Genomic DNA, 11,521 nt, shown 5'->3' with positions numbered 1-11,521 from the left:
TTTATTTTATTTATAGCACAACAAATAAAAAACCCACTAGTGATTAAATACCACTAAAAGAAAGCTCTATTTGTGTGGAAAAAAGGACGCAAGTTTCATATGGGTACAGTGTTGCATGACTGAGTAATTGTCATTCAAACTGTGAGAGCACTGAAAACTGATCTGGTCAGGAAGGGGATGTAAGTGCACTATATTGAGGTGGTTAAACATTATTCTAATAGAGATACCTTCTTTTTTTTCAGAACCAGTTGTCTCGCTAGCTTGCCTTTCAGTGAACATCGCGCATGCGCTATACAAAGCACTCGACCTCCGCCCTCTTATCTATGACAAGCACATGTTACTAGACAGCTCTCCTCCTGAGGAGCGGAGTCATGTGTATTGGTGACGAGCCCGCCGTGACAGTCATGTGACTGTGATGTCACGAAGGTCCTTTAGCAGGAAAGTTATGCGGATAGTAATGTCGTTGTGATGGGCACATAGGTTTGTGATTATGTGTAACGCTGCAGTGATGGCGGGGGAGCCGCTGGCCTCTGGGAATCGCCTGAGCTCCCTGTCCCACATACACCCGGTCATTAAAGCTTTCCTGTGTGGCTCGTTGAGTGGTACCTGCTCCACACTTCTCTTCCAGCCTCTAGACCTGGTGAAAACCCGGCTGCAGACCCAGCAGATCTCCTCCCTGGGGTAAATATATGCGATGTGTACTGGGGAGACATGGAGGCCTCCTGATTTATGTGTACAATACTGGAGTATGGGTATAACACAGCAGGTTGTATTCAGTGGAAGGTGCATTGTTATGTATGGAGAATCACATTTTGTACAGTGGTGCTTTATGAGAACGCAGTGAGTGGCTTGTAGTGATGAGCTCCGGCGTGTATTCGCACACTCCACGTGCAGAGCCCGCCAGGAAGTCGGTGCAGAGATGCGCTAATCACAGGCAGTGAGACATTTCCTGATCTCTGCAGCCCTGCATCTGGACAATGTCTCACTGCCTGTGATTAGCGCAGTGCCCTGCCAACTTCCTGGCGGCCTCTGCACGTGGAGTGTGCGAATACGCCGGAGCTCATCCTCAGGGTAGCGCACCATTGTGCCAGGTGTCTGTGGTGTAGCATTTGGTGGCAAAGGATGTTGTGGTGACGGTGTCTTGTTGAGAAATGTCCCCCATCGGATAGTGTCCGCCCTATACTGCGCTTGCACAGTACGGAGGACAAAGGAGATGCCGAAAGTCTCTGAAGATGAACAGCTGATCGTCGGCTCTACACGGCGCCTGCGCACTTAAAGAGGAGCTGCACCTAAAAAAAAAAAAAAATATTAAAAGCCAGCAGCTACTAATATTGCAGCTGCTGACTTTTAATAATATCACACTTACCTGTCACAGGTTCCAGCGATGTCGGCGGCAGATGACGAGCGATCGCTCGTCTCGCTGCAGCCACCGCCGCCATCCTCTGTCAGGGAATCGGGAAGTGAAGCATGAGGGCTTCACTGCCCGGTTCCCTACTGCGCATGCGCGAGTCGCGCTGCGCTGGTTCCCCGCTGTGTCTCTGGGAACTGTGTGTTTCCCAGAACACAACGGGGGGGGCGGAGCGATGCAGGGGTCTGGCCGGAAGTGGGTGCAGTTACCTGGATTATCCAGGTAACTGCACCCCCCTCCCCCCCGAAAGGTGCCGATTGTGGCACCGGAGGGGGGGAGGGATAATACTAGCGGAACTTCCCCTTTAGGGTGAAGAACCGCTTTAATACTACATTCTGCCCTGAGTCTAGGTTCAAGCCCCACCATCCAAGTGGAAAAAAAGTCAGATTATAATTATGCCGAGCGAGGCGAGTGGCCTTGTTACAAAGTGGTGTCTTACAACGTCGGGAGCATGTGATGAATGTATTAAGTGCACAGGCGCCGTGTAGCGCTGATGATCAGATGTTCATCTTTGAGACTTTCGGCCTCTCCTTTTGTCCTCCGTGCTGCGCTTGTGCAGCATAGGGTGGACACTATTCAATGGGGGACCCTTCCCATCAGAACAACAGCAGTCTGTGGGGAAGGATATCGTTGCTGTGGCAGCAGTCATCAGCTGTTCATCTTAGACTTTTGGCCTCTCCTTTGTCCTCTGTGCTGCGCCTGCGCAGTATAGGGCGGAGACTATCCAATGGGGGGACCCTTCTCGTCAGAACAATGGCAGACTGTGGGGACGGATATCATTGCTGTGGCAGCAGTTTGTGGGGGTAGCATGTCATTGTGGTGACTGTAGAGCAGCACATCGCTGTGACGGTGGTGTATGGCAGTGGTTCTCGACCTCAGTCCTCAACTACCCCCAACAGGCCATATTTTGGGAATTTCTCTTAGATAAAATAGCTGTACAAAATACCAAGCCATTAACTCTGATTTGAACCTGTGCAAGATGAAGAAAAACCTGCAAACATGGCCTGTTGTGGGTACTTGAGGACTGAGGTCAAGAACCACTGGTCTATGGGGAAGCACATCATAGTGGTGACTTTTCCACAGGGAAAGGCATTGTCATGGTCACTATGGGGAAGAATGTCTTTGCAGTGACAGCCGCCTGTGAAAAAGCGTGTTGTGGTGACAGCGGCCTGTGGGGACGCACGTAGTTTGGGGTGACAGCGGCCTGTGGGGACGCACGTAGTTTGGGGCGACAGCGGCCTGTGGGGACGCATGTAGTTTGGGGCGACAGCGGCCTGTGGGGACGCACGTAGTTTGGGGCGACAGCGGCCTGTTCAGTGCATGTGGTGGCTTGGGCATTTAGGGGTAAGACATATCACCTAACAGCGTGTCAACTACTTTCTAAAAAGTGATCCACTGCAGATTGCTCTTCAGGGGGCAGCACTTATGTAAATGTGCCCTTGCTGCAAGGATACAGCTTGAGTCATACACTTGTCCCGTAGTTGCTCCAAAATAGCACTGCGACAATATAAACCCGACCCTGACTACTTCTTAATGGCTAAGTTCACCTTTAAAAAGAAAATAATAAATGCACAGATCTTTGCTGGTTAAAAAAAATAATTGTGCATTTATTGGAGCCCGCTGAGCATTGCACCCATAATTGGCAGATTCTGCCTGAGCCTAGTTCTTCATCAGTCTTCAGGTCGTCGGCATCTTTGGTGTAAAAAGCAGGCTTCCCACTGTGCATATGTGAGCCGCGCTGTGTTTTGTGAATGGTCCCACAGCCTTCTAAAGCCTCGTACACACGGTATGATTGTTGGCAGACTGTTGTCCTAAAATCTGAATGTTAGTACGCTCCTTCTGACAATTGTTGTCCAACTCTAGGCCAACAAATGTTGGATGGCAGGCTAGTAAATTTTCGGCAGACAACAGTCTGTTGTCAGAATTTCGTATTGTCAGTACGCAAGTCCGTCGCACAAAAGTTGAAAGTACAAACACGCATGCTCGGAATCAGTGCTCACCAAACATGAAATTAGCAGAAGGTGCCCAAAGGGTGGCGCTCAAGAGCTGAAATCCCTCATAGTGCGTCACTACGTTCGTGTTTGTTGGCCAATAATTGTGTAGCGTTAATATGCAAGACAAGTTCCTGGCACACGCCCTTTGGACAAAAATCAGATGCTCAGTTGGCCAACAATCTAATCCTGTGTACTAGGCTTAAGACTTGTGACGTATCTTAGAAGGCTACAGGCAAAAGGGGGAGGGTGGCGGCAAACTTCTGCTGAGATTTCCTAGGCGATTTGAGTGGGAAGCTGATTGGGTGACTTTCCACTTTTAAATTGAATGGCAAAAGAATTTAATGATTAGGAAAACAAATTTGTCAAGAGCTTAAAGGGTAACTTCACTTTTGAAATATATACTGTAATAATCTAGTATATGCAATTGCTACACAAGCAAAATTGTAATTTAATGTGTTATTAAAATTTACCTTTCCTCTTCAGTGCTGTCATTTTCTGTAAATGTTAACACAATATGGTAACCTATAAGCTTCTGTACACAACGACCCTAGAAATGTCATTTCTCACTTTGGTGAAGAACTCTGCACTATGGTAAAGTGTTACCAAACACACATCATCCAAAAAAAACTATCAATAAATCTTGTATTACATGCTGTTCATTCTCAGTCATTATGAGATTTGTATTCTGCAAAAAAAAAAAACTGGTTCATCTTGCTGCTGGCTATCTCCACCTTCTGTCCATGTCCCCAGTTCAGCTAGGGATTTTGTAGCTGTGGTGACAACTCTGCACATGCTCTGTTTTCCATGAGTTTCTTTGATGAGTATTTCCCATCACATCTAAGCAGCCCATGTGGCTATAGCATCAGAGGTGTGTACACAGTGCTAAATAACAGCCTCCTCCGCCATGCCCACTAACCAGAAAAACACAAAAAATATCACAAATCTCTATATATGTGTGTATTTGTATGACAATTTAAAACTGTTTATTGATCTTAATTATTTTTACTCCTGTATTCCAAAAGATGGTGTTGTGTGGTTTTTTTTTTGAACATGTGACCGGCAGCAGAGGACTAGAAGCTCCTTCTGCTTATGTCTCCCTGCAGACAGGCTGGGAAAAATCTGGGTCATGTGACAGCTCTATATCCATTTGGAAAAAGGTACTTGAATGTATGTTTGTTCTGCCACGATCCCAAAATGCTTTTTTCTTGAGAACACAGGAATTGCTCTGTTCAGTGTTTAAAAAAATAAAATAAAACCCCCTGCAGAGCCACACCAGACCCTGTACTCCCCAGTCCCAGCAAATCAACACCAGTGATACCACAGCAAACAATGTGAAGAGCCCAGGTGGATGCCATAAAAAGGAAAATAATATCTGCAGACAATGATCACATAAGTATCCAGCGTACTTGAGAAAAATTAACACCACCATTTATTGACATATGCCTTAAATGCAATTGAAAAGGGCTCTCAGTGATGATATTGGTGGTAACGCATGCTCAGATCGCATCCTTGGCTCCCAGCACCTTTTTGGAAAAGGGTAAGCCAGGACAAACTGCCCACAGTGGCAATATTAGTTTGTGACGTCCATGCAGTGTACTTGCACTGCTGCAGCCAACTTGGAAATGACATACGCCCACAAACGGGTAAGGGGAACACACTAACAGAGTAAAAGAAGGCAAAAGAAAAGGGAAAATACCACTTACTCCAAGGCTTGTTTAAAGCTTTCTTTGACAGGCCTGCACCACCGTCATGGGGCTCCAACAATATCATTTAGAGGCTGTACAGGAAGGACTTACACCCAGGAGAGGCTGAAGTTCAGGTGTCTTCCAGTATTTTTAACAAGGTACAAAGGGAAAGAAGGGAAAGACTCAGTGATACGTGATGAGTTCACAGTGCTATGGGATTTTTCATTGGTCTTTGTCTTCCTCAAGTGTCCTTGATTATGATGGTGCTTGCGAAAAAATTGAGTACTGTCTTTGATTCTTATTCTTTCTTTGCACTAACAGACTATTTTTGAGGACAAGCTTTCAGGGTATACCCTCAGCTATATTGCTTGGACCTTGAAAAAGGGACATACCCCGAAAGCGTGTCCTGAAAAATTGTAGGTTGGTGCAAACGAGAAAAGTACCACAGACGGTACCCAATTGTTTCTGTCGCAAGTGCACTTAGTTTACCATGTGCAAACCCCCCCCCCCCCCCAGCCACCACCTGCTCTCTGAAGTCTTCATGGAATATGCACATCAAATATCCCAGGGTGCTTTAGGTTCCATACAGCATCTTGAAGATGACGGACGCAGCAGCATGTTATGAGGGAGCTGGAAAAAAAAAGCAGCTGACTGCTGACAATGGTGGCACAGGACATTCGCATGGTGAATCACAGCAGAACAATGCTAGCTTTGCTGGTCAGGTGAGTGTGTGGATTGTTCATAACAAGAAATAAGGTAAGAGGGGAAAAAACATCAAATAAAGTTCCTCTTTAAACTTCAGTTCTCTGTACTTTATTTTTATAAAGTTATATCAGTGGCTTACCTGGTGCACCTCTTTGCTACCATAAAAAGAAAAAAATATTTTATGCAGCGCAAAATAAACATTTATTACTCTTTAGCTAAACACCATATGGAACTAATTTCAATAACAGTTGTATTCTTTGTATTCAAATTCACAATATATTGAAGCTGATAATTTGCTTCTCTTTAGGAACCGTGTTGGAATGTTCCAACTCTTTCGCAAAGTAATTCGTAATGAAAACCTATTTGGACTATGGAAAGGAGTCACTCCGGTAAATACGCTATTATGCTACTGTACCACACACACACACTAGGATCAGTTGAGCATTTATTTCCAGACTGCACCAAAGCTCATTTGAATTTCCTAGTACCAGGCTGATCAAATGTATGCATTAAAGTGTATATATGTTCAGACACAGACTTTCATTGGTTTTTGAATAGTGGGGAAAGACTACAACCCCTGTGGTGGTGTTGTGTGTGTGTCCCCCCCCCCCCCCCCCCCCACCTCTCCGGGCACTGTTAAAGCAAATTTCCCTTATCGGTGATAACATTTTAGCCAGACAAGAAGTGGGGAAATAATCTGCAACAGGGACAAAAGAGGGCAATAAAAACTTGGCAGAGGTTCTAGCCTTTACTAGTCTGCTGTAGGAGATTTTCCTTCAGTTTTTCAGATGAAACTGCTTGTCATCAGGACACTAAAGGAAGTTCTCTTTAAGTCTAGGTTTACATCTATGCAGCTGCACTTGATGTGTTTTGCGTTTTCAAACCTTCCTCTTTTATTTTATTTTTTTCTCTTTAAACACACTGTATTTAGCTGGTTGCTAAGGAGGGGGCCATGTTGCTACAGAAAATAATTTTCGTGGCCGGGAATCTTCTTTTCTCTCCGTAAATTTTATTTTCTTATTACATTTCTCACACGATTCTCCCATCATTGATTAGAAAATCGTTCCTTTTTGAAAAAATTTCCAACATGTCCGATTCCTCGAATTTGATTTCCGCACGAAAATGAGCTGTTGCTGCAGCCCACTAATGTTGCAAAATTCGTACGAAAATTCTTATATACTATTTTCAAAAGAAAATTCTTTCGAAATTCAAACCGTGTATGGCCAGCATAAGCCATCTTGGCAAGCTGATATTGGGAATGTCATCCCACCTCCTTTTCAGGGGTGAGTTAGTTTTACCTTACTCTGTGAAATACACAAATCTTATGCTTTCTTTGACAATGGTATATGTGCAGAATGTGTGTATATGTGTTAAATTGTTAGTATTTCCACACCAGCACGTGGGCAATTTACCAGTTGGCATCCATGTATGTTGAAAATATATAAAACGCCTTTTAAGGATGTAATGCTACTATAATGCATTTTTAAATTCATGTATCATAAAAATGCATTTCTGATCAACATTTCTGTTGTAACATTAAATCTTATAGGGGAAACACAGATGAGTGGAAGCGTTAGTATACTAAACTCTTTTTATTTTGGAGATTGAGTTTACCTTCAAAGTAGAAGTGTAGTCAAAAATAAACCAAAAATAAAATAGAAAAGGAGCTTTTGCTGTTGCAGTATTTTCAAACTGGAGCTGTTCTACACAGTACCTTTCTACCACTAGGTGTCCCCAGTGTTCTAAGTTATTGACAGCCAGCATCACTCAGATCATTGACTCTAAGCCTAGGCTAACAAAAACCCAACCCTAATTATTATTATTATTATTATTATTATACAGGTTTTATATAGCGCCAACAGTTTGCTCAGCGCTTTACAACATGAGGGCAGACATTACATTTACATTACAATTTGATACAAGAGGAATCAGAGGGTCCTGCTCGTTAGAGCTTACAATCTAAAAAGGAAGGGGCAATTGATACAAAAGGTAATAGCCGTGGGGGATGAGCTGATGGAGGAAGTAAAACAGTGTTAGTTAGAAGCAGGATAGGCTTCTTTGAAGAGAAGGGTTTTCAGGGATTGTCTAAAGATGGATAGATTAGGGGACAGTCGGACAGATTGGGGTAGGGAGTTCCAAAGGATGGGAGAAGCTCTGGAGAAATCCTGGAGGCGAGCATGGGAGGAGGTGACAAGGGAGCTAGAGAGCAGGAGGTCTTGGGATGACCGTAGAGGGCGGTTTGGTTGGTATTTTGGGACTAGGTCAGTGATGTAGCGGGGGGCAGAGTTATGGATGGCTTTGTAAATTATTGTTAGTACTTTAAATTTTATTCGTTGGGTGAGTGGAAGCCAGTGCAGGGATTGGCAGAGAGGGGTGGAGAACACTGAATGGCTGGTAAGGTGGATGAGTTTGGCAGCGGCATTCATTATGGACTGGAGGGGGGATAGTCTGTGTAAAGGTAATCCAACGAGGAGGGAGTTGCAGTAGTCGAGGCGAGAGATGACCAGGGAGTGAATTAGAAGCTTGGTGGTGTCATTAGTTAAAAAGGGGCGTATTCTGGAAATGTTGCGGAGGCTAAGACGGCATGATTTGGACAGGGCTTGTATGTGGGCCTGAAAGGACAGTTCGGAGTCTAAGGTTACCCCTAGCACTCTGGCATGTGGGGATGGACTGATAGATGTGCCATTGATCTTGACAGAGAAGTCAGGCGAAGGGGTACGTGGGGGAGGAAATATTAAGAGCTCGGTTTTAGATTAAGTTTGAGGAAGTGGTGTGACATCCAGACTGATATGTCTGTTAGTAGATCAGCGATGCGTGAGGAGATTGATGGGATGAACTGAGGGGTAGAGAGATAGATTTGGGTGTCATCAGCATATAAATGGTAGTGAAAGCCATGGGAGGGTATCAGCTGACCCAGGGAGGACGTGTAGATCGAGAATAGTAGAGGTCCAAGGACAGAACCTTGGGGGACCCCAACGGTAAGAGGAGTTGGAGAAGAGGAAGTGGAGTTGTAAGTGACACTGAAGGTGCGATGAGATAGGTAAGATTCAAACCAACGGAGAGTGCAGCCATGGAGACCAAGCAAATTGAGTTTTTTTTTTGAGGAGGGGGTGGTCAACTGTATCAAAGGCAGCAGAAAGGTCCAAGAGTAAGAGTATGGAATAATGACCTTTGATTTTGGCTGTTAGTAAGTCGTTAGTGAGTTTTAGAAGGGCAGTTTCTGTGGAGTGCTGTGGGCGAAATCCAGGATCAAGAAGGTTATTTTCAATGAGGTGGTTGCTCAGTCGGTTGTAGACTAAACGTTCAAGGAGTTTGGAGGCAAAGGGGAGTAAAGAGATGGGTCTTAAGTTGTTAAGATTGGTGGGGTCTGAGGCCTTTTTTGGTATGGGAGTGACTAGTGCATGTTTTAGAGGGTTGGGGAAGATGCCAGTAGAGAGTGAGAGGTTGAAGATATGAGTTAAGGAGTGTAGGATTGAGTCAGATGGTGACCGTAGTATTTGAGAAGGAACAGGGTCCAGGGGGCAGGAGGTTAGGTGGGCATTAGAAAAAAGTTTAGTGACTTCCTCTATAGTAGCTGAGTCAAAAGAGGAAAGTATTGATTGTGCAGGAGGACAGGGAGTGTAAGGTGAGGGAGATGTCTGTAGAGCGGAGATCTCGAGACGAATCGTCTCAAGACGTCTCTAATCTGTGAATGGACAGTGAAGGAGGAACAGCACCGTGTTCAGCTCATCTTGTCACTCCTCCTGTCATCATGCCCCTTGTCAGCACATGCTGGTATCTTGTGCTGCTTCATGTTCTGTTCTTCCATTCTGAGCTATGCTTTACAGAACTTATATGGACTACAGTTTATGATGTATTAATAAACAGCTACATTAATTTGTGCCTTTAAATCTATCTGGAGTTCAACTTTAAAAAGCAACTGTACCCTTTGGACCAAATTGTCCTTTAATCAACCTCACCCAACCCATGAGGGCAACCCACCAGCTTAAATACTTACCTTTCTCTTCAATCCAGTAATAGTGTGTGTAGCTGCCAATCTCTGCACAGTTTGCATACATACTGCCACCCCCCCCCCCCCCCCCATCCTAATTATTCCTAAGGCTAAACTATACCTGTAAGTGCCATCAACATGCTTGAGGATGGTTTTGTTGTAAAGACTATGCAGTAGTTAGCAGGGCCACAAAGTGACTAATGCTGGAAGGCATTTGAGCATATGGAGTGCAGTCAAAGTGGTGAGGGGGAATTTATTAAAGGAAAATTGTATCAAAGGTACAATTATTCCAAGATCCTTATAATTTGAATGTGTAATACATTGCTGGATTTGAAGATGTTTTAATATTCCCTTTTGTTTTGTTCCTGCAGTCAGTTCTACGATGTATTCCTGGAGTTGGTATTTACTTTAGTACCCTCTATTTGCTGAAACAACAGCTTTTCTCTGGCAAGGAGATCAGCCCTTTGGAATCCGTTTTTTTGGGAGCAGGATCGAGAACTGTGGCAGGAGTTTGCATGTTACCTTTCACAGTCATAAAGACACGTTATGAGGTGAGTTGCAAGTTGCACTAATTGATTTTAGTGCAACTGATGGCCCAGGCTACAGGGTTCCAGGGGCCCTTGCTAAGACATGAGTCTTGTGTAGACACTTTGATTTCCCTGTGTGGGTGCATTACATAATTAGGTTACAGTTCTCCAAATTGATAAAGTCCAAGCCCTATCCTCTGAAAGCCTTTCTTGGAAAGGTCTGCCCCCACCTGCAGACAGTGGTCAAAGGATGCTTGTTGATGTTTGCAGACATCTGGCTCTGTATGTTTTTATGATTGTGGGACACAGGCTGTGGTATTGAGAGAATGCTAGATTTTCTGTCTCGCATCAACCCAACAGATTAAAATGCTTTAATCTCCCTCCTGCGGAGAGCTACTGCTCTGTTTCAAGCAGTACAGAAGCTTGTCTAAAGAGTGGCAGTATTTCACCGACCTCTGTATAAAGGCTACCAAGCTTTTAATTAACACCTGGTTACCGTACCCAGGTAGGACAAGTGTATTCATCTAATTTTGGACCTCAATACCTTTTTGTACTAGAAGGTTTTGTATAGGTTAAACCAGTTGTGGCTTCTATGAAACTGTGTTTTTGGCTTCTGTAGATGTGCCTATCTTAATTTCCTTAGAATGGAATTTACTTGTTCAGTCCATTTACAGCAGGTAGGGGGATATTGGGAAAACCAATACTTTGCTATTGATTTCCAGGCAAGGTATAGAAGCTGGGTAGGTGCTATATAATCAGCGGGGGTATACAGTTCCTCATGCAGTGCCCCAAGGAGATATATCAGTCGATCAATTGGGACTTGTACTGTATAGGTCTGGTCAATAACAGTAATCACATCCTTTCAATATATTACTAGTTTAGAACACCTTCATAGCAGGCGTAGCAGGTCTCCATCTTCAGTATTACAATTGTGGTGTTTCGTCTGCCCCAAGCAAAAAAGTTGTATCGGCATTTGGTAAGACCAGTGCAAAATAAAAAGTTGTATTTAATGCTGTTTATTCTAATATAGAACCTACAAAATGTTCTCTGCTGGAGCATGTATTTGTTTACGGGCTGGTTCCCTTTTGTTTGTTTTTTTTCAATTACAATTTAACAAAAACTTTGAACAAAATTTAGGCCTCAAGCGCACTGGACATTATAATAATTAGAGATCGGCCGGCCGATATTGGGCGTTTTTTAATTAATCGGCA

At 44.1% G+C, this 11,521-nt stretch overlaps 1 protein-coding gene across 2 annotated transcripts in view; it reads left to right on the top strand.

Annotated features, from left to right (window-relative positions):
* Positions 1-396: 396 nt before the first annotated feature.
* Positions 397-11,521, top strand: part of SLC25A38 (solute carrier family 25 member 38) — a 43,025-nt gene continuing 31,900 nt past the window's right edge. Inside the window, exons 1-3 of one of the 2 annotated variants that reach the window (XM_077452589.1) lie at positions 397-681; positions 6,100-6,181; positions 10,155-10,334. In XM_077452589.1, the coding sequence (XP_077308715.1) occupies positions 491-681; positions 6,100-6,181; positions 10,155-10,334 (453 nt within the window). In that variant the 5' untranslated portion in view covers positions 397-490. The remainder of the gene's footprint in view (positions 682-6,099; positions 6,182-10,154; positions 10,335-11,521) is intronic. The other variant, XM_077452588.1, reaches the window with a different exon arrangement.

This window comes from Lithobates pipiens, unplaced genomic scaffold (genome assembly GCF_037356315.1).
Source record: "Lithobates pipiens isolate NorthernLeopardFrog02 unplaced genomic scaffold, aLitPip1_a1.2 Scaffold_23, whole genome shotgun sequence".
NCBI lineage: Eukaryota > Metazoa > Chordata > Amphibia > Anura > Ranidae > Lithobates > Lithobates pipiens.
This window is presented reverse-complemented; position numbering and strand designations above follow the sequence as displayed.